Here is a 23945-nt window from a genome sequence, read left to right as displayed (position 1 = left end):
TGAGTCACTTTTTTGTGCAATGGTAATTAACACATTATAATTCAAGTAGGCTTCAATAAAAATATGAATTAAAAAAGATATTTATTTCCAAGCCATGGGGCCTTTGCTCACCTATGCAGCCAAATATGCTTTTCTGAAAGTGAACACTGAAATCAGAAGCTCAAATACTTCTTTTTAAAGGACCTCTTGCTTTTGAACAGTACTTGTATCCTTGAGTGAGTGAGTGAATTCGCTCAGTTATGTCCGGCTCTTTGCAACCCTATGGACTGTGGCCTCCATCCATTTGATTTTCCAGGCAAGAATACTGGAGTGGGTTGCCAGTTCCTTCTCCAGAAAATCTTCCCGACCCAGGGATTGAACACAGGTCTCCCGCATTGTTAGGCAGACGCTTTACCATCTGAGCCACCAGGGAAGTCCTGTATTTGTATCCTTAAGGGTCCTCTAACAGAACACAGACGTTTGTGTAAGTGTGTGGTCGAAAGTTTTGGCAGAAAGAGTGATCAGGGCTGAAACCCAGCCAGTGTTCCTCTCATGAAGCTATTACCTGGCGAGTGGCTACATCCATTCCTCCAGGGGTACTATCTGCTCCTCCAGGACAGCTCCTGGCCCAGGGGTATGAGATGGGCCAATACTGGCCCTGGATCTTTGCTTGGCATGGAGTGACAGCCTCTCCTTTCACATCCCTTCCAGGCAGCAACCACTGCTCGATCGCTGAACTCCTGGGGAGAGTAGATTTTCTTGCTGTACTTTCTTCTTCCAGACTTACACCTAGTGCAAGCTCTCTGTAAAGAGAGGGAAAACAGTAACCTTTTCTGCCTTGTATCCAGCGCCCTGATTTTAAAATGTTTCCCTCAATGCTAGTCTCCTCTGGGCTCAGACTTTTCTTTGATTTCTGAACATCTGTTATGTTACTTTCCAGATAGGAGATTCTCACATCCTTTCACTTGTACCTCTTTTCCCCCAATAACCTCTTTCTGAACACACAGGCCTCACCTGTCAAAATCAGAATTCTGGGGAAGTCAAAAGCTCTCAGTTCAATTCAGTCACTCAGTCGTGTCCAACTCTTTGTGACCCCATGAACCGCAACACGCCAGGCCTCCCTGTCCATCACCAACTCCCAGAGTCCACCCAAACCCATGTCCATTGAATCAGTGATGCCATCCAACCATCTCATCCTCTGTCATCCCCTTCTCCTCCTACCTTCAGCATCAGGGTCTTTTCCAATGAGTCAGCTCTTTGCATCAGGTGGCCAAAGTATTGGAGTTTCAGCTTCAACATCAGTCCCTCCAATGAACACCAAGGACTGATCTCCTTTAGGATGGACTGGTTGGATCTCCTTGCAGTCCAAGGGACTCTCAAGAGTCTTCTCCAATACCACAGTTCAAAAGCATCGATTCTTCACCACTCAGCTTTCTTTATAGTCCACCTCTCACATCCATACATGACCATTGGGAAAACCATAGCCTCGACTAAACGGACCTTTGTTGACAAAGTAATGTCTCTGCTTTTTAATATGCTGTCTAGGTTGGTCATAACTTTCCTTCCAAGGAGTAAGCATCTTTTAATTTCATGGCTGCAGTCACCAGCCCACTCTTATATTTCATCACACCCAGAACAGGACTTTCCTGCCCATTCCAACCCACCATGCTCTCTGCTTCTTTCCCTGCATCTACAAAAGGGCCTCTTAGGTCTATGAGCTATCTGGAGGCAGGGTTGTGTCTGGCTGATCTTAGATCCCAGATCCAGTCACTGTTTGCAGTCTGTGCCAAGTACTTGGCCAATATGCATAGAATGAATGGATGGAGAAGGCCCCCCCCACCTGAGCCACTCAAACCCCAAACCTCACACCCACCTCCTGTTCAGTGGAGTGTGGGGCTCCAGTGATCCACCTCACCACTGCCTCTCCTATGCTCTCTGTTCCGCTGACATCATCCTAATTCTGACCTCTGGATTTTCACCCAGAATATTGTGCACTGTCCAGTTAGTTTTCTCCTTTTCCTTTCCTCCTTCCCTCTTCCTTCTTTCATCTCTTTCCTTTCATGACTTCTATATTTTCTCTCATTTATTATGAAATCAAATCTATACTATGATAATAATGCTAACAATTATGACCTCCATTTAATGCCCATGTTTTAAGAGGTAGACCCAAGCTGGCACCTGTCCTCTTAGAGTTCAAGTGGAGAGGGAAGACAGAATAAGAAAAGGACCAGAAGGCATGATAAGTGTTTTGAAGGACATGTATCCCCAGCTAAGAGGGACCAGAGCCCAGGGCTTGATTCAGTCTGCCTGGGCTGAAAAGTCTTCTTGTGGGAGGTGTGGCCAGAAGTCTTAAAGGATGAAGAAGAACATTCCAAGAGGTCCAACTGGGGGTGGCTAAGGATGGGTGGGAGAATATTCCAGCAGAGAGACTAGAATATTGTCATGGATAAAGTTCAGGATGGGTATAGAGGAAGGGCAGGAAACACAGTAGGAGAATCACAAAGGATTCTGAATCCCACGGTAGGTAGTTTAGCCTTCATCTTTTGGGATAAAGATGTTGGAGGGTCATTGAAGGCTTCTAGGTCAAAGAGTGACATGGTTAGACTTGTGTTTCAGAAGATCCATGTCATAAACAATGTTATCAGTGGGTTAGAGGTGAGATTGGTGGGAGGGAGACAGGTCAGGCAACTATTGCAGAAACCCAGGGAGAGGATAAATGGGCCCCCAAAAATGGTGGGGGTAAAGAGGAGGAATCAGAGAGAAAGAAAGCTGTTGATTGTGAGGATGTAGGAATGGAGAAGACTTCTGGATTGGCTGGTTGACTGGGAAGAGGTCAGTCACAACAAACCATAGAAAAGCAGGTTTGAATGTGTCTGTTGCACAACCCAAACAATGGGTGAGAGATTGGGGAGGAAGTGGTAAGTTCAACTAGCAACACATGACCTTAAGATCTTCATGGTGGTACATGTGGGCAGTCGGGTAGATGAGTCCACAGCTCAGGAGAGGGTGTCTGGGGGGCGGCCATGTAAATTCTACCCCCTTTTCAAATTTATTTAAACAGGGTTCCCAGACTCATGCACTGCTCAGATCAACATATTGAGAAAATATCTTCAGAGATTTCTGGCTTTGACCAAACTATTCCCATCTCACTCACATGTTCGCAGCTTCTAAAATAGAATCTAAACGGATGCAGAGTTGAGAGAAGTTGGAAGAAACATCTGCGAAGTAGACCTTAGAAGATTTTGTGATTGATTATCTGGAGGGGGAGGGGTCAGAAGATGAGAAGATAAAGAAAGGAAGTGATAATGCCTCCCCAGCTGACTTCTCTGTTTAAACTTCCTCCTTTAATTTTTTCTCATTCCAATTTGGGGCAAAAAGCAGCTAACTTCCACTGCAGAAACTGCATCACTGAGAATATGGAACTTCTTCTGTGTCTTTTTTTCTGTGTCTCATTTCGCCCTCCCTCACCTGCAGACTAGAGTTCAACCTATTCAGTTCAATTAAATCACTTGTCGATTTTATCACAGACCTCTCTTGCTCAGGTAGGTGAGCTGGCTCCCTCTAATCTCTCAGATCAAGGCTGAACTTCTAACTCTGCCATCAGAAGCCACTCCTTCTCTGGACCCTCGTTTCATTTCTCTATTTGATGAAATGATACTCCCACCTTTATGGCCTGTTTCATATCATGCTTGAAGTGCCAACCAACAGAACTTTCTGTGATGATGGAAATATTCTATGTTGTCTATTACTAGCCATGAGCCTCAAGGGCTGTTGAGCACTTGAGATGTGGCTGGTGTGAACAAGGCACTGAATTTAATTTATTTTAATTCATTTTGATGTATGTAGCCAGTCATAACAAGTAGTTACTATATTATTGGTCAGTGGAGGTCTTGGGGCCTATTCGTTCTTTATCTATGAGAGTAAAGGTGGGTTTCCCACATCCCTAGAGTATTCTGTAAACTTTTAACAACTGCCTTCCAACTGCCCACCTTGCCTCACTGGCTACTCGCCACCCCTTCTCCAGCCCACATTCCAGCTCAGACTTCCTGCCTGAAGGGCTGGGAGCATGCACTAGTATGTGATGACTGGCTTACAAGCAAAACTTATCACACTTATTATTTTCATTATGAGAAAAAGTCCCCATAAATAGTAACAGATTAAGTCACACCCACAGAGAAGAGATACTGTTCAAAGGGAAAAATCAGGAAATGTAGTTAAAACCAAGTCCATCTTGGGGCCCATCAGGCTTTCTTCTCTGGTATTTGACTCATCTGATGATAAGCGGGCTGGGTGAGGGGTCTTACTGAGGGCCGAGGTGGGAGACAGCTCTGATGTGGGACAGAAGGAGCCCCAGCTTCTTTACTGTCTCATCAGAAACTCTGCTATCTTCTCCCCAGTATTCAGGCCTGATTCTAGCAGTGCGAATTTGTCCTGAACCATCTGTACTCATGGCCCAGTGCTCCAACTCACATCACATTTGATGGACATATGGGTGAATGGGATCATTTCTGAAATATAACAGATGGTCAGCCAAGGCCTAGATCCCACATGTGCAGTCAAAGTGGTCGCTTACCTGTCACCAGGACATCAAGACCCCTCTTAACCGAGTCTGAGGATATGAGCTTCATATATCCACTCTTCTTTGCCAGGCTATTCTATAATGCACGGGTGCTTCTAGGGGAAGGTGTGGAGCTTCACGTGTTTGTTTCTGTTATTGCTGTTTTTGTCAGTCTTGTTGTTGTTCAGTTGCTCAGTTGTGTCCGACTGTTTGTGACCCTGTGGACTGTGGCACACCCGGTCTCCCTGTCCTTCACCATCTCCCGGACTTGGCTCAAACTCATGTCCATTGAGTCAATGATGCCATCCAATCATTTCATCCTCTGTCGCCCCCTTCTCCTGCCCTCAATCTTTCCCAGCATCAGGGTCTTTTCCTATGAATCGGCCCTTCGCATCAGGTGGCTGAAGTGTTGGAGCTTCAGCATTAGTTCTTTCAATGATTATTCAGGGTTGATTTTCTTTAGGATTGACTGGTTTGATCTCCTTGCAGTTCAAGGGATTCTCAAGAGCCTTCTCCAGCACCACAGTTTGAAAGCATCAGTTCTTTAGCACTCAGCCATCTTTGTGGTCCAACTGGCACAGTTTTTGCCACTACAGAGCATGAAGAATTTCCCAGAGCTATCCCAGCATCTGAATTCTTCTTCCCTGAGTTGGTTCTCTTCACTCTCCAGTGTCTTTTGGCGTCCTGCTCTTCTTCAGTGCTTCTGGAGTCCTCTGGTTTCTCCTACCTCCTGGAGGAGTTCTAACAGTTTCTGTGGACCTCTCGCGGGGGCGGGGCATAGCCTGAGTCTGGGGAGACCAGAGTCTTCAGAACCACCACATGGCACCCACCTGATTCCCTCCTCTCCTGCACAGGCTGCCTTTAGTGGCATTACCCTAGAAGCCATATGAAGGTTTCTCACTAAGCACTTGCTAGGAGGGATGGCATCCCTCCCAAGTCTGGTGCTGCTTCAGCTGAATGATCACATAAATCCCATTGAGCTGGGCTACACAGAGGCTATTGAGGTGAGAGAAGATCCCTGTGCATGCGTCAGAATCCCTCACTCTTCAGTCTTCTTCCAAAATTCTGAATACAAACCCTTCTTCCCACTTCTGCCCTCTTTCTAGTACAAATATGAGTCTTTCCAAGTGACAGTCTCTGGCCTAGAGAGACACTTCAAATTCCCTCCTCCCCATGGTACTCCTACCCAGACCCTCCTCTGATTCCCTCAGATCATTGAAACAGCCTTAGAGCAAGTGACCAGCCCCAGAGTGGCTGTTCTTTGAGTTACAGATGGAAGACCTTGAAGACAGCAGTAAAGGGAAGAGCAAGATCTAAGATAAAATCCTTAACTGGCATGGCCAGGACACATGGATATAAAGCAAATGTGTTGCTAGCATGCTGCTGAATTGTCATCAGAATGTCAAGTTACTTTTTACTACAGTGGGGTATCTGCACTGTTATGATGTCTGTGCAAAGGAGGTTGAATTAAGAATGTCTTGTATCCTGGTGTACAACATAGGCTGATCTCTCCAGTCCCTGGTGAGAGGTAAGGGTTGATGCTGCAAGCTGCACTTTGGGAATGACAGTATGTGACAGGAACGCAGAACCTTTGTGGGGTCAAGAAAGCCCAGTTAGGAAAGAGTCCATCTCAGACAGCAATACAGGATGAAATATATAAATAGGGTGATAACTCTGGATCCAGTTAGAGTCAGTGGAAGAAAGACTCTGTAATGCTGTATACAATTCTGGCATTTGAAAGCATGTCGTGAACAGAAATACAGGACAAAAAACCAACAGGGAATCAAAAGCCAGGAGAGAAGTTGTTACTTCAATGCATTGAAGGTGGGAATGAAGGAAGAAGGAAGATTTGATGATGGAGCAACATTTTGAAACGAACAGGGAAGTTTAGGAGATCCTCAATGGTGATCTCCATCTTCAAAGTAGGAAGTAAAGTCCTCTGTTGATAAAAATAATGAGTAACATTGTTCACCTTGGATGAGGGACTGTGCAAAGTGGTATATATATATAAATATATATATATGTATATATATATATATATAAATTCATTTAATCTCCACAGCATTTCCATAGAATAGGGGCTATGATGATCTTAGTTTAACAAGTGAGGAAGCAGGCTCAGAGAAGTTGCCTGATGTATCCAGGCTGAAAGATCCAAGAAAGGAAAAACCGGTCTATAACCAGGTTAGATGAGATGGGCTGAGAGAGGAGTTGGCTTAGTTCAGCTATGTCATGAACGTTCTGGGGACTGACAAAAGCTAGATCAAGGGATTATAAGATGGAGACTTCCTCCAGCAAGGAGGAGTCTACAGACACAGGAAACTGACAGGTATGAAGTTCACTTAGCACAAGGCTGAGGAGACAGGGAGCTCCAACATGATTTTAAGGGCACTGTTGAACCAGCTGGGAAAGAAGGAAGGGAGAAACAGAGAAAGGACATGCTGACCCGCGGGGGACCCCAGGTTGGCTGACCGACTGCTGTGGAAAGGAGGGAAGGAGAGAGTTATCCTCAGTGGGAGTCACAGTGCAGACAAGCTGTGGTCGCCTGGACCTAATCTGATGACAGGCAGAGCTCTCCTGTGAAAGCAAAAGGAAGCTACACAGTGCAGTGGGTTGAAGGGTCTGGATTCAAATTCTGCTTCTGTGTCTTGTTGACAGACTCATGTTGCCTTCAAATGCTTGTATGATGTCAGCCACACGGGAGGGGCAACCCAACCGAAAGGGTAATGGGAAGGCAGCCACAGGGAGGCCCTTGGTCCAGCAGAAAGGGCTGTGAACTCGCCCAGTGGGCAGGGGGATAGAAAGCACTTGACGACCCTGGGCAGAAGGATTTGGGAGGTGCCCGCATCCTGCATGGTGGCTGTAAGGTCAGGGGTGAGGGGCTTGCGGGGGCAGCCGGGGCAGGGCAGAACCAGATAGTGAGGTTGCGGAACACAGCAACTCCTTCTGTGGAAGAAGTCAGGCAGCTTCTGGGGGCTCTGCAGCTGCGTGGGACTCACCCTGAACCCTGAGAGCAAGAGGCACTATTTTCTCCCCTCTCTTGTCAGATATTGACTCCCACGCAGGAAAAAGGAAGCACCTTTTGTCAGATGCTGCGGCCACTTCCTCTTCAGACGGCTCCAGCCAATCTCTGGCTTTGTAGAAGGAGGGAGCAGCCTCCAGCTGCCGGACCTTGTGGGTGGAGAGCCCCAGGGCCGGCGCTGGTGGGAGTGGGCCCCTCGGCTGGTTCGCTGGGTCCCGGGGCATCCTCTCTGCAGCAGATCTGGAGCCCTGAGCCCGGCCAGGCTGGGGCCCAGTGCCTCCCGGGCCCTCCCTGCACACTGCTCACAGCCCAGGTCAGCCCGCCTGTCTGTCCCTCTCCACAGCTCGGTCAAGGAGCGTGATGACCGGAGAGCAGATGGCGGCCTTTCACCCTGCATCCACCCCCAACCCGCTGGAAAGGCCCATCAAGATGGGCTGGCTGAAGAAGCAGAGGTCCATCGTGAGAAACTGGCAGCAGAGATACTTCGTGCTGAGGGCACAGCAGCTCTGTTACTACAAGGACGAGGAGGACGTAAAGCCACAGGTACCAACCAGGCTGTTTGCACCTTCTTCCTACAGCTGTCCCCTCCCGGGCGTGGGAGGCGGATAGAGCGCCGGAGATTCATATAAACTCTCAGGGGGCTTCTCACTAGGATAACATCCTGTCCATTCGAAAGCACTTCTTTGTCTTTCTCACCCTTGTCAAGATAATATAAACTGGGCTTCAGAGATGACAGGGTGATGATCCTCCACGGAGCCCCAAGATGATCACTGGGGCTCTTCCTAAACACAGCACTAAGTCAAGCCTGGCAGCTATGGTCTTTTCTTTTTTAACTTTTTATTTTGTATTGGGGTATAGCTGATTAACAATGCTGTGACAGTTTCAGGTGAACAGCGAAAGAGACTCCGTGACAGCATGGTCTTGATGGGGATGCAGAGCACAAGGGCTCAGGGAGAGTAGATTTGGCTTCAGGAAAATTGATCTGAGGCTTTGATTTATTTGTCTGTTCAATCAGTATTTGTTGAGCATCTACTTTGCACCAGGCAGTGTTTTGGGGAATTGAAATAACCCCAGTGAGTAAAAGAGATTAAAAAAAACACACACAAAAAAAACCCTGCCATGTGGAACTTAGAAGATGGGGTGGGGAAGACAGAAAATAAATATAATCATTAAGAAGAGCATGTGGTTTGTTAGAAAACGACTATTTCTATGAGGAAAAAAATAGAGTGGGCTAGGGGGATCGGTCATTTGAGGGAGGTGGTACTATTTCAAGAAGGGTGGTCAGGATGACTTCATGAAGAGGGGGACATCTGAGCAAAGATTAAGGAGGAGTGGTAACTGGGCAGGCAGATCTCTGGGGAAAGAGCACTCTGGGTGGCAGGGACAGGCAATGCAAAGGCCCTGAGGCCTGAGGCCTGAGGTAGCGTGTGTCTGATATGTGTGGGAAATAGCAAGGAGGGCAGAGTGGGGATGAAAGAGTTAGAGAATGAGAGTATCAGAGAGGATGAAGTCAGAGAGAAGGCAGGAGGTGGGGGTGCAAATTACAAAGGACACGGTAGGCCTCTGTGAGGACTTGAGCCTTTATACTGAAGTAAATGGGAGGCCTAACAAGGTTTCCAGAAGAAAGGGGTCATTCCTGTTGTGTGTTGTGAAAAGATGGCTCTGGCTACTGTGGTCCAAAATAGATCCAAGGACGTGGAGAGGCATAAGGGTGATTTAGATGAGAGGCTATAATGTTTAAAATCTCAACAGGAGTTGGGGGCTGCAGGAAAATGACCAGATTGCCTGATATACTTTGAAAGTACAGTAAATGCGACTTCCAGGTGGAGTGGATGGGGCTAGAGAGGGCTTTGATCCTAAATCTTGGGCTTGGGTCTTTTCTTCCAGCCTCATGGCCATTGTGGTGAATGAGAGCAAACGGAGATGTTAGTAACAGCTGAGAGGCCCCAGGTGTAAATTGTATATCTCAAGGCAACCAGGAAGGCTGGACACCCTCTCCTAGAGCAGTGGAGATGAAAGAGTAGGCTTGGCTGGAAGGGGTTTACTAGGGAGAACAGACTCTAGAACCTTCTGGAGGCAGGAAAAAAATCACCAAGAAGGGTGAAGATATTGGAAGTGGGTGACAGGGTATGTAAAGAAACGAGAAGGTTCTTTAGGAAGAGAACAGTTCTCTCTAAGAGCAGGCTTGAGGCTCTGTAACACATCGGCAATGTGTTGGCCCTCCACACTGCAGGTTTGTTCCTGCAGAGGCTGGAGAAGGGCTGGAGACCCCACCACTGACTGAGTTCTTGATCAGTGTCCTGTGTGTAGAAACCAGACCTTCTTCACTTGACAAACAGACCCCATCAGAGTCAAACAATTACAGGCTAAGATGGAGTTCCTAGTGCATTAATAGTAAGGCAGGAAGTCTTCCCATCTGCGAAGAGTAAGGGAGATAGCAATGCGTTGGCCTTCTGAAATTAGCAGAAAGGGCAGCTCAGTGAGACTTACTTCACTGAGGTGTTGTGGGGGAGCTTATGTTTGGTTCTACTACCATCTGGCCGTGTAATTATTTAATTTTTCTAGACCCCTCTTTCTTCTTTTGTAAAATGAGACAGTTATCTGTCACAGGATTATATGAAGCACCTGTAAAAAGTTGTTTTGTAAAAGCAAAAACTGATGTCAAAGGGTAAAATCAATTATTGGTGGTCCTAACTTTTCTCCCTTACCTTGGGAGGAGGAAACTCAGAATCCTCTCAGGATTAAATTAGTAAAGCTGCTTCGAGGATGACAAGTGTGGCTTATTTTTTAGGAAACCTATTAATGTATCAAGCCAATAAGTCAAGATCAAGAAGTCAAATGAGAAAAATTATACAACCCCTAAAGAGATGGCTGAAAAGAGAATTTGATAAAATTCAAAACTCATTTCAGATATAAAAAGTTTTTTAAAAAACTTTCAGTAATAAAATGATAGTTTCTTGGAATATTTTACATTATATGGGTATGAACATTTTGACTACAAAAGCCATATGGGAACATGGTAGGAAATTTGGAGGATGCAGAAAATCAGAAAGTAGAAAATAAAAATTATCCCATCAGGAAGAAATAGCTACCCAAATTCCCAATTCTTTGTTTTTTCTATGCATACACATTTAAAAATATCTATTCTGAATGCAAAATTAGTATAATAATATTTTAATTAAAATTAACTATATGTCATGAATATTGTCCCTTATTATTAAATATCCTTCTACAATGTAATTCTTAGTGGTGGCAAAATAATTTCTTATGTGGACATTCTATAATTTTTTTAACCAATTTCATCCTAGAAATTAGTTGAGAATTTGGGCTGATGTTTCTATATTACTGTAACAAACAAGAATTAAGTGGACATCTTGTAGACTTTTCATATATCCATCATTATTTCATTAAGATAAAGAAAAATCTATACAAACTGAAGAACTTTTATTATACTATCATTTAACGTTGTTTTGGGATCGATGCTGCTGCTGCTGCTGCTAAGTCGCTTCAGTCGTGTCCGACTTTGTGTGACCCCATAGAAGGCAGCCCACCAGGCTCCCCCATCCCTGGGATTCTCCAGGCAAGAACACTGGAGTGGGTTGCCATTTCCTTCTCCAGTGCATGAAAGTGAAAAGTGAAAGTGAAGTTGCTTCAGTCGTGTCCAACTCTGTGCGACCCCATAGACGGCAGCCCACCAGGCTCCTCTGTCCATGGGATTTTCCAGGCAAGAGTACTGGAGTGGGGTGCCATTGCCTTCTCCATTGGGATCCATAGACATTGCAAATATCTTGAACTGAAATGAAAGCTATCAAATAAATTCATGGGAAAAAATAAAGGTCTATTTCCACCCTGTTTCACACCATTCATGATGCTGGATGGATTAAAGACTTACATGTGTAAACAATTCATAAAGATCCGAGAAGAAAGTGTAATTACCTGTATGATCTTTGGGAAGCAGATTTTTCTTAAGCACACTTTAATTTCTTAAGCTGATTTTAATTATATAAATAGAAATTTCTCGATGTTAAAAACCAAAATAACAAGGTGAAAAGGCAAGGAACAAACAGGAAAAACTGTTCATATACATCTGGTAAATATTCTTCATATCTAAAGTACTGTCAAACTTATAAGAAACAGCAATAGGAAAATGAGCAAAGGACTTAAATGGACAATTTCCCAAAGAAATGTAATAGCCAAAAGGCATATGTAAAAAATTTCACTCTCGGTTGTAATTAAAGACATGTAATGGAAGTTAATGAGATATCACTGTCCTTTTATAAAACCGGCAAAGATTTTCTAGAAATTCCAATATTAGTGAAGACTAGGGAACAGGAATTGTCATGCACAATTGGTAGAAATGAGAATCTATACAACCTTTGTGGAGACTAATAAGCCTCTTTAAAAATGCAAATTATTTGACCCTGCATTCCTAACATAGGGGTTTATAATAGTGACATCGAAAGAATATATAGCAAAAGGGGCTAAGTTATATCAGGAAACTTATATATATTTATACAATAGAATATAATTCAGCTGTTGATGCTGAAATTGATACTTTTTGAAAATGAAAGACATTGATAATTTAATTGCTTTGAAAAAAAGCACTTAACAGCAGAGGATGATTTATATGATAATCCCATTTTTGAGGGAAAAAAGAATCATGAATCTGTAATTTATGGAAAAGACTTGGAAAGAAATACACAGAGGTGTTAACTGAGTTATCTGAGTACTGGAGTTACACAAAACTTTAATTTTCTCTTTATCTATGACTAAAATATAAATTAGTTGTAAATTTAAAAAGAACACACATTCCTAAAACACTCAGAACACAACAATGCTGCAATCATCTTAGAGCAGTGATATGAAAAAGGCCCTCATGTATACTGATGATGAGTACGTGCAGCCTTTCTAGAAAGCAATTTGGCTAGATTTCTAAGAGCCAAAAATATATCTGGAATGACCCTGTCATTCTGGTTTTAAGAAGCTCTTCAAAAGAAATCAGATATGTGCAGTGCTATTTGTAATGAGAAACATTGGATGAAGTGTCTGACAAAGGAGAATGATTAAGTAAATTACAGAGCCCTGTGTAATGGACTCTTATTTATGCTCTTCCAGGGAGGGTTTGGGAGAAGGCAATCTGTACATTTTTTCCTCTGAATTCTCAGAAAGGTCTGTCCAGCTCTGACAGTATAATGCCCTGTAAGTCCATGACCTAGTTTTCTATAACTCATTCCAAAATTTCTTTGTCAAGGAAGTTGTTTAAAACAGAATCTCAGTGAATTGCTCTCAAGTCTCTGCTACAATGATGGTTTTAGACAATCCTGGTATAGCTGTCCTGTTGCTTCATCTGCTTTCCCTGAAGTCAGAACAGATGGTTGTCTATCAGGGGCAAGCTGGGAAGTATTTAACCAGCAGCCTGCTGGTAGAGGAACTATTTTGGAGGAAGCACTTGCCAATTTCTGTGGTGTAAACACTCCCACCATGGCTGATTCAAGCTATCAGCATCTCTGAACTCAGAATTGAGAACGGAAGTACAGTAGCACGGTGTTAGGCACTATTTCTACCACACAGACTGGTTACATGTAAATAACTATATGAAGAAAAATGATAGTAAAATATAGCAAAACATTAGGTAAATAGAAATTTTTTTTTATATTTATATGAGATGATGGATGTTCACCAGACTTATTACAGTGATCATTTCATGATGTTTGTGGGTCAAATCATTGTGCTGTGTATCTTGAACTTGGACAGTGTGGTATGTCACTTGTGTCTCAGGAGAACTGCAAGGAAAAAAAAAAAGAAAAAGAGATTTGGAAAATGATAAATTCTGCATAGTACTCTTTATTTTTAATACAAAATATTTCATTGAAAGTTCATATAATTTAACTTTTAGTAATGGCTATGAGCTATGGGAACAAACTTGTGTTTTAGACAGGAGGAAGCCCTGCCTAGTAGGAAGAAAAATAAAATGTCATTTCAGAGGTATCTGTCTCTCCTAAATACATCTCTAAACTATTATTTGATAAATTTAATCCAAATAGAGTACAAATAAAATGCAAAATGTGTAAGTACCATTTATTGAACAGTTACTCAGTGCTGGGATCTGTGTTAAAAGTCCTGCATATACTATCCAGCAGCATAATCTCAGGGTCAATTTTTTCCTGGGGCCACTGATATTTAAAGATAATGAGGAGTGTGTAGGTGGTGGGTATTTTTAAATAATAAAATTAGAGAAGTATAAGCAGATATTTTTTATTTTCCTTCTTCCCCTGCCTCCCTCCTCCCCCTCCTTCTCCTCTTCCCCTTTCTCCCCTCCCCTTCCTCTTCCTCCTCTTGTTTTTTTTTCCTACTCTGTTCCTCAGTCTTAGACATTTTCATTTCTAGACCCCCGAGGAACATTTATTCTTTCGGGATTCTGAGCCGATATGAGAGCTGCTTAAGACTCTTTCTTTATAACTTCTCTGTTGCCAATCCTTTCATCCGTGGTTTGTTCTAGAAATAAGACGTCCATGTTTACTCAACTGTGAATCAGAGACACTACCTATTACAGTCAGTGAGATGTAAATTATGAGTGAGTGACGCGAGGACAAATTAGTTATGTCCTTTCCTGCAGTTGCTTAGACTTTGAAAGCGTTGGTTTCCTCGTCTGTGAAATGGGTTTTGATTTGGGGCTGTTCTGAGGTCTAAGGAGATACTGCGTGTGGCGGTGCACTGTCAGTGGTGAAGCAGTGTGTGTATGCGTGGTGGAGGTGACTTGTTTTTCTGATGACATTTTCATGTGTGAGGTCACAAGTTCCACCCTCACTCTTCTACCCCACCCGCCCCCGTGAATCCATGATCCTCCTCCCCTGTCCCTTCAAGGGACATTATGCTGAAGCGTCTCAGCACCTCAGCTGTAATGGTCAAGAGCACAGGCTGTGAACACACTTCTGAGATGAATTTCTGCCACTTCCTAGCTCTGTGACATTGGGCAAATCACAGAACGATTCTGATCCCATTTCCTCACTTGTGAATTTGTGTAGCAATACTTTACTTGGAGAATTGATGAAAGGACTAAGTGAAAAATATGCAGCTGAAGTGCTTAGCAAAGGCACAGACTCCTGGAGTGTGCTGCTGCTAAGTACAGCAAAGGCACAGACTCCTGGAGTGTGCTGCTGCTAAGTGCTACGTCTCCTTAATGACCTCGCTTCAGTCCTCAGTGCCCCCTCTGGCGACCTGGCAGGTGGTAGGATCCCCCCAGCCTCAACATGGCCTCCACAGAGATCAGGTGTCTGGTTTGGCCATGAATTTGGGCTCTTGGAAAAGTAGGTAGAGACACAGGTTGTTGACAGCACTCTCTCAGCTCATTCTCTGGTCAAGACCTTGTCCTCTTTGTCTCCTCAGGCACCTCCCTTGTGCTCACATAGCTGCCACTTAATTTGACCGAAGTCTGAACAGCCGAAGGGCCCCATTCGAAGCTGAGATGCTCGCTTTCATGTTCTTCTCCACCAGCCCAGCACTGTCCTGCCTGTCCTCCAACTTAAGTTTAGTTTGAAGCTGATGACATTTATGTTTCTCTTAAAGGCCTCACTTTCAATCTTTCAGGGCTGCATGTATCTACCTGGAAGTACAATCAAGGAGATCGCCACAAATCCAGAAGAAGCAGGGAAGTTTGTCTTCGAAGTCATTCCAGGTAGGTGACAAAAAGTGGGAGAGATGTTCATTACATTCCCTGGTTACTTCTGATCCCAGAAGTCAAGGCTACATTCAGTGAGTCTGTCAACCATCTAACCAACCAACCTAGTAAGAATGCATAATAGTTCTATATATAGTTAATGATCCTATACTAGTTCATTAATAACATGGAAACTACGTGGATGTGCATCTGATTCAGCTCTGTAAGCATTTCATGGGCACCCGCTTGGAGCCAGGTATTCACTAGGCACTGGGACACTGATCTGAAAGTATATCACCCTCGCTAACTAAAAGGGAGCTTCCGTGGTGGTTCAGTGGTTTGTAAAGAATCTGCCTGCCAATGCAGGAGACACAGGATCGATTCCTGGATCAGGAAGATCCTCTGGAGAAGGAAATGGCAACCCACTCCAGTATTCTTGCCTGGGAAATCCCATGGATAGAGGAACTTGGCAAGCTACAGTCCATGAGGTCACAAAAATGTTGAACTTGACTTGGCAACTAAGCAACAACATGAAAAGGACCTTAGCTTTGAAGATGAGTGGGACAATAAAATGAACAAAGTATAAATAGAACCATGAGAAACTGCCGTGTTGGTAGGTCAAAAATGGTCGATAATCAGCAGTCTCATATGGTGCGATGTGACCTGGTAAGAAATGATAGCTCCAGCTTCCTGAGTACTTATTACGTGTCGGGTGCTGTAATTCACCTATCACACAAGTTAACAGCATGCTGGAGATGCCTCTTTCTAATCAGGAGTTACCTTCCTGGAACTCAGGTAAGGAACAGGGGAATTTGTCTGTTCGTCTCAAGGGGAGTTGATGTGTCCCTCTGAAGCTGCTTCTGCCCGTCTCTTGCCCCACCAGGAACTCCAGGGCTGCTGGTCCAGCTCTGCAGCCATGTTTGGCTGCTGCCTTGGTGACACAGCAGGAGAGGCCCCAAGTGCCCTGGGTGCCCCTTCCCTTTATTCTCTTTTTAACCCTCACACAAGTCAGTCGTATGCATAAGAAGCTTGAGGGGGAAGGCAGTATAGCAGAGAGGGTGGACGTGCGCTCTCTGGAGCCAGCCTGCCTGGGACCACGTCTGGCCCTGCCATTTGCTGCGTGTGTGATAGAGTAAAGTGAAAGTCGCTCAGTCGTGTCCAACTCTTTGTGACCTCACCAGGTCCGTGGAATTCTCCAGGCAAGAATACTGGAGTGGATTGCCTTTCCCTTCTCCAGGGGATCTTCCTGATCCAGGGATCGAACCTGGGCTCTCCTGCAATGCAGGCAGATTCTTTACCATCTGAGCCACCAGGGAAGCCCCTGCTATGTGTGTAATTGTGATCAGTGATTGAATCTAATAATTTAATTTCTCCTTGCCTCTGTTTCTTTACCTGTGAAATAGGGACAATGATGATATAGTGAGGATTAAGTAAACAAATATATATGTCACTATATATGTTGGTATAGTGCCTGGTAACAGTGTCATGTCAGTGTTTGATATTTTGGCAATAACTAGAGGAAATTGTAAAATTCAGAAATCAATCTCCAAACTGGCTATGACTGTTTATAGAAAACAAAGAAAAATAGGATTTTTTTTTTAAAGTTCAGCTCTTCCTAAGTGGCCACCTCATATGCCTTCCCTTGATTTTTATCTGAGGAGCTATCCATTTTTCTTACTTCTGAAAGGAAGAGCCTACTTTTCCAATCTCTCCTTTCTGGGAGAACTCCACCCCTTTCCCACAGAATTTCTTCTCCCTCTAGGGCCCCTTTCCCAGCACAAATCATAAGACACAGCCGCTTATGATAATTTGTGTCCCATAGCCTGACTTCTCAATATAGGGTGACCCTACTGAGAGTTCCAACTAGAAATTTTACTGTGGGCTTTGCACCAAGAAGCCAGTGCCTTTGGAGCCTGCTGTGCTGGGGTGAAGATCTGTCCTCTCATCGTAACCTACACTTGCAGTTGTCTCCTGGGCTGCTGGGGCAGTTCTTGGGCAGATTCACACGTGTACGTAGGTGCACGCGCACACTCATCACATAAGGAAAAACAACACTTATAAAGCAGCAGTAAGGTAGGGAGCCATTTTTCCAAACATGTCGTCATTCATCTAACCTGAAATGAGACAATGCTTTCTGTTACAATGTAGAGAATTTTCAGTTCCTTTTTTGGTCATCTTTTTGTATGAGATGATTCTCAGGGTCCAACCCTGGCATAAGAAACGGCCTTCCTAATCAGGGTCCCCTCTCTGTGATCACCAGTGTTAGCTGTACAAAACCCACAGAGTTCCATTGTTGTTATGCTCTGCTTTTCTTTATCTGGAGCAGGCAAAGATTTGAGGCAAGCTTCCCTTCCCTACTTAACTCAAGCAGAATAACAATCTCCCACCCAAAGGGGATCATCAGGTAGAGGGGGGCTATTCCTTCTGTGGAACATGTAGGATTTAATTCTCATACTGCTTTCTGAGATGTGACACCACATTTCTTGAGCACCTGCTATGAGCCGCACATGTTGTAGGAACTGGGAACCCAGCAATGAATGAAACAGCCTCTAAGCAGCTTAGAATCAAGGCGGGGAGACTGACAACAAGCCAAATAAATGAGTACCTTGTATAGTTTTATGATGTGATCAGTACTATAAGAAGAAAGCAAAGTAAGAGAGAGGAAGTTCTGGTGAGGTAGGGATGGCAATTGTTGATTTATCATTTGAAGGAGAGCAGGCAGAATAGACATCATCGAGAAGGTGACCTTTGAGCCAAGATCTGAAGGAAGTGAAGACATGAGCCAATGTGTATCTGGAGAAGAGCATTCCAGGGAAGGGAACAGCCGGTGCCAAGTCTCTGAGCCTATTTCTCATGTTCAAGAAACAGCAAAGAGGTCAGGGTGGTTACAGTGGAGTGCTAAGAGGGGAGAAGAGGAGACAGTTTGGTCAGGGGTGGGCCCAGGTTTCACAGGCACTGGTCGGTAACTGTGCAAAGTTTGATTTTTGTGCTGGAAGGATGGAAAGCCATTGGGAGTTTTGAGCAGAGAAGTAACATGGTCTGACTTTTGTTTTAAAACTTTTCTGAGTTGAGGCTAAAAAGGGGCAAAGACATAGCAGGAGCAGCAGAGAGGAGGTTATTGCAATTATACAATTGAGTGATAGAGACAATGAAGGGGTGGGAAATAAGCAATTTCTGGACACATTTTGAAGACAGAGAGTACTTCATTTGCTGACAGATTAAATGTAGCAAAGAGAAGTCAAGGTTGACTCCAAGGTTTTCACCCAAACAATAGGAAAGCTGGCTTTCCTGAGATTTGTGCATGTAGAAGATCAAGGCTTTAGCTTTGTATTTTTGTCTTAGTATTAAGTAGTTAACTCAGTTTTAATGACAAGGAAAACAATGTTCAGGATAATTTAGCTACTGCTTCCATAGAGGTAAGGATAAGAGATTTAGAAAAACGACTCCGCACTAGATTTGGAATGGGAGGGGAGATGTGAAGGAAGGGTCCCTAGAGAAAATAACATTTGTGCTAGATTTTAAAGGATGGGCTTCTCTGATGGCTCAGATGGTAAAGAATCTGCTTGCAATGAGGGAGACCTGGAGTTTGATCACTGGGTGGGGAAGATCCCCTGAAGAAGGTAATGGCTACCCACTCTAGTATTCTTACCTGGAGAATTTTGCGGACAGAGGAGCCTGGCGGGCTACAGTCCATGGGGTCGCAAAGAGTCGGACACAACTGAGCAATTAAACTTTGACTTTAAAGGCTGGCTAGGAGTTCCTTAGGCAAGGGAAGAAAAGAAGGCAGGTTCCTCTCTAACAAGAGAAACAGCCCAATAGGTGACACATACTGAACCGACTGTTTAAGTCAGAGAAAGTATGTGTCTGAGGGCAGAGCTGCTGTTCTTGGGCTTTGTATTAATGTCAAACAGTTTCTCTCAAAGACAGCTCTTCCTAGCACCTCAGTGTGTCTAAACACTTATTTGTTTGTAGGGCAACAAGAGCTTTCAAATTCCCTGTGGTTCTTGTCTCTCAAATCTATCTTAATCTCACTCAGCCTCACTTTCCTTAGCCTTTGAGATAACCTACTTCTGAATCCATCTTGTCATCAGCTCTTCTGATCAGAAAGATCAGTCACAGAAGCTCTAGCTATTTAGAAACATCAAGATCTGGGTATTTCTTAATTGTTGCCATGATGCAGCCAAATGAGGCTTTCAGGAATGAGTGAATTGAAAGGCATGTTCTCTCAGACTGGAGTGTAGGCATTATGGAAGATACCAGATGAATTTTGGCCAAGGTCAAATCTGAAGCACTATGGGCTAATGGACTCTTGAGAGAAAGATCTGTAGCCTTGCCCTGAGTTTGGTGGTAACTTACTGGGGAACTTATAGGCTTCCCACGTGGTGCTAGTGGTAAAGAAGCTGCCTGCCAATGCAGGTGATATAAGAGACACGGGTTTGATCCCTGAGTCGGGAAGATCCCCTAGAGTAGGAAATGTCAACCCACTCCAGTATTCTTACCTGGAAAATCCCATGGGTGAGGAGCCTGGTGGGCTACAGTCCATAGGAAACAGTTGAACATGACTGAAGTGACTTAGCACTTACTGGGTACCAATGGGCAAGGCCCCTTGCACCTCTGGGCTTCATTTATCTGTGGAGCAAAAATGATAGTAGAGCCTTATTCTACTGTAAGGATATTGTGATTCCTTTGGGATTCCTTAGTTCTTCCCCGAGGGCTTTTTACTGCCCATTTTACTTCTGGGAACATCCGATGTTCCTCAATAGCCAGTGCTTCCATGGACTGAGACCAGAAGAGCTGTTGGCGACACAATGATAAGATGGATTCAGAATCAGGTTTGTTGTCATTGTTGAGTCACTAAGTCATGTCTGACTCTTTGCGACTCCATGGACTGTAGCAAGCCAGATACAGAATCAGGTTTCTCCAAAGCATAAAAAAAGTGAGACTGGGTAATTTTAAGGTGCATTCAAGAGACTGGAAACAGAGGAACTTTGGAAGTATTCTGTTGCTATGAAAGAAAATACAGGTTTGAACCCAACTGGGCAGATATAATAGGTTCTTTTTAAAAGTTTTTTTTAAAAAACAGATGAACCTATTGCTGGGCAGGAATAGAGACACAGACATGGAGGAGGGACACGTGGACACAGTGGGGGAAGGGGAGGGTGGGATGAGCTGGGAGAGTGACATTGAGATACAGACACTAACATGTGTGGAATAGATAGCTAGTGGAAGGCTGCTGTATAACGTAAGGAGCTCAGCTCAGTGCTCTGTGGTGACCTAGAGGGGTAGGGTGGAGGGTGCGGGGGAGGGGCGCTAACAAGGGAGGGGGTACATGTGTGCATATAGCTGATCACTTTGCTGTACAGAAGAAAACTAACACAAAATTATAGAGCAATAATACTCAAATAGAAAATAATAAATGAAAAAGCAAATAAAATTGGGACTATGTTTTCTGACATCTAAAAGAAATTGCACTTATTTGATGTACATTATTATGTAAATTACAGGTGTCCAATATAGTGATTCACAATTTTTAAAGGTTGTACTCCATATATAGTTATTAGAAAATATTGGCTATCTTCCCCATGATGTACAATATATCCTTGTAGCTTATTTTATTTTATACCCAATAGTTTGTCCCATTTAATCCTCTACCCCTTATTGTCTCTCTCTACTTCCCACTCCCTACTAGTGACCACTAGTTTGTTTTCTATGAGTTTGCTTCTCTTCTTTTTTGTTATATCCACTAGTCTAGTGTATTTTTTTAGATGTTATCTATAAGCAATATCATACAATAATTATCTTTCTCTGTTTGACTTATTTCACTTTGCATAACGCCCTCCAAATGGATCCATGTTGCTGCAAATGACAAAATTTCATACTTTTTTCATGGCTGAGTAGTATCCCATTGTATGTATATACCACATTCTCTTTATCCATTCTTCTGTTGATGGACATTTAGGTTGCTTCCATATCTTGGTAATTGTAAATAATGATGCTATGAACATTGAAGTATTTGTATCTTTTCAAATTAGTGTTTTTGTTTGGTTTTTTGATAAATACCCAGGAGTGGAATTGCTGGGTCATATGGTAGTAGAACAAACTCTTTTTGGAGGAAATACCCTGATATTTTGAAAAGAATGGGTTGATATCCCTAGAACAATTTGAAATTTAATAGTATCTTGTCGTTGCCCTTATTTTCTTGTTGTTTTTAAGACCTATGCTTGATGGGTTCCCTCTCCTACGCCTCTCCTTCTCTCTCCCTACTTGTCTCTGTCACTTTCTCTCATTCTTTGTCTCGGTCTCCCATCCCTACTCTGCCCCCTCGTCATTTCCTCTACCCTTTGTCCACTTGACAACTCCAACCCAGGACATACTATAGATGTATGTCTATAATATTGGGTTTAAAGTGAAAACAGTAAATAAGTCCTAACAGACTTCATTTGTTTGTCAACCATGTATCAAGAGCCACTGTTTGCAATGTCTCATGCAGGCAGGAGAGCAGTGATTCTGAACAAGAAGCACTGATTCACAAAAGACACCTGTGTGCTCACTGTCCCTCCCTCCTGAGTTGCTGTTTCCTTTCCCACACCCACAGCTGAGCTCAGGGCAGCTGAAGAAAGTATCCATGGCTAGCGTGATAGACTGAAGTCTTCAAAACTTGTACGGGCTGAGCCTGTCTCCTCTAGTACTGACATTGCCTCTCACGCTTCCTCTTACTTTTGGTAGGAAATGGCTTCTGTCATTCAAGGGAGCAGATATCAGCCCAAATCAACTCAATTGCAAACCACCGAGTTCAGTGATTCATCTATAGAATTGGGAGTTTCAGCAAAAACAGCAAAGGTGCACAGATATTCAGTTCTGGGAATAAGTAGATGCTTTTCTGTTGTTTGACTAATTGTTTAATTAGACCAAAAAGCAATTCAGGCTTGACTTCCCCCTTGCTGCCCCTTGCTCTAGTTCCTGACAAATGTGAGACCTTCATTAGTGTTACTTCTTCCTCCAGCCTCATGTGACCAGAGTCGTACAGGACAGGATTCCTATGTCCTCATGGCCAGCTCCCAGGCGGAAATGGAGGAGTGGGTTAAATTCCTTAGGAGAGTCTCTGGCACGCCCTCTGGAGGTAAGGACCCCTGCAGGCTTTTCTGAACAGGTGTCTGTGACATCTCAGAGATGGGAAGGAAGTAGTTTCAGACATGATCTTTCCTGGAACAGTGTTCAAAGAAGACCACGAGGGGACAACTCTGAGGCTATGCCCATTGCCAAGGCTCTAACTTCCCTCCCCCAGTGATATCAAAGCCAACTCTAGATTGGCTGGAAAGACCTTTGTTTGCACTCATCAACAAATGTATGTGATGCCCTGAAGTGGTCCTTTTCCTCTCTGGACACAGTGCTTTTGTCTGTAAAATGAATGGATTGGAGCAGCTGACCCGTCCCCAGCAGCACTAACCTTCAGCGGTACCAAGAGTCTGCCCAGTTATAGGGACTTTGGAACCTAAAAGGGTTGATAGCAGGATCTATGCTAAACACATAAGTAAGGCTGATCAGCACAGGAAAGGAAAGTTGCTATGGGAGTCAGACTGGGAAGAGGTTCTGAATTTGTGTCTAGTGTTATAGATATGCAGTGAATTCAGAACTGAACACTTTCCTGGCTTACAAGTATTTGAGTGTACAAGTTCAAGTTCAAGGTTACAAGCCTGAGTATTTGAGCTCTCTGAGAAACCTGATGCTGTGTCCACCAGGAGTCCTGCCTGTGAATAACTAATGTGAGAAAAATATGAAATTAACAAAGAGGTGAATCCAGTATGTGATTTTTCATGTCATAAAAAATATGAAAGAACTGATGTGGACATGATCTCAAGGGACCACATAACACAAATGAGTGTATTCAACTTTTTTAAGAAGACACTCATTTTTGTCAGCTTCAGGATAACTGTGTAATACATGATTATTTATCAGTTATGCTGCCTGATTTATAAATCATTTGGGGGGGTGCTTTTACAGCTCAAATATTATATATTTTTTAATTGCCCAATTATTTCTTTCAAAAATGATAAGCATCTTAACAACTTTGTGGACATTTGAAAAAATATAGGAAAATAACCACCCATAAGGATACCAAAGATATTTTTATATTTTCCTTTCAGCCGGTATTCATATATACACACTTCTTCCCCAGAATGATAAACAAAGGTTATATGCAATTCAATACCTTTTGTTTTCTAGTTTAATTTTCCAAAATGGTTGTATAATCTTAATTGGAAAATTTTATGCAAATGATGTTAAACAAGAAACACTGGGCATCTGTAGTCGCTCCTTCAGGAAACCAAGGGCAGGAACTTCCAGGAGGACTCAAGGAGCTGAGACTGAGAACTGATCAGCATGAGCTTATCTTGTTTGTTTCTGAGGGGCCATGCAGCTGTTCATTCTGTTTTCCTCTGCCTGCTTGTCTGTTTTCATCTAGTTAACAGCCCTCTAGCACTCACGCCAGTCCCAAACACTGCTGAGCTAGCCCCAGCTTTCCTGTATTTCTCCCTTAACTACCAGTGGTGATTGAGCTCAACCTCTTGTTGATCAGTCACTAAGTCATGTTCAGCTCTTTGCGACCCCATGGACCTGCAGTACGCTAGGCTCATCTGTCCTCCAGTATTTCCCGGAGTTTGCTCAAATTCATGTTCATTGAGTCAGTGGTACTATCTAACCATCTCATCCTCTGTCGCCCCTTTCTCCTT

General features: G+C 43.6%; 1 protein-coding gene across 12 annotated transcripts in view; it reads left to right on the top strand.

Annotated features, from left to right (window-relative positions):
• ARHGAP25 (Rho GTPase activating protein 25) overlaps window positions 1–23945 on the top strand; it is a 93317-nt gene that overhangs the window by 37021 nt on the left and 32351 nt on the right. For 4 of the 12 annotated variants that reach the window (XM_027966672.2, XM_042245954.1, XM_042245957.1 and 1 more), the window contains exons 2-4: window positions 7903–8102; window positions 15147–15234; window positions 22220–22336. In XM_027966672.2, coding sequence (XP_027822473.2) covers window positions 7903–8102; window positions 15147–15234; window positions 22220–22336 — 405 coding nt within the window. Of the gene's footprint in view, window positions 1–7195; window positions 7261–7902; window positions 8103–15146; window positions 15235–22219; window positions 22337–23945 lie in introns of all 12 variants that reach the window. The other 8 variants (XM_060412026.1, XM_060412025.1, XM_042245959.1 and 5 more) reach the window with 4 other exon arrangements.

Source organism: Ovis aries, chromosome 3, assembly GCF_016772045.2.
Source record: "Ovis aries strain OAR_USU_Benz2616 breed Rambouillet chromosome 3, ARS-UI_Ramb_v3.0, whole genome shotgun sequence".
Lineage (NCBI taxonomy): Eukaryota > Metazoa > Chordata > Mammalia > Artiodactyla > Bovidae > Ovis > Ovis aries.
Note: the sequence above shows the minus strand (reverse complement) of the source record. Positions and strands in the feature narration are given on the sequence as shown.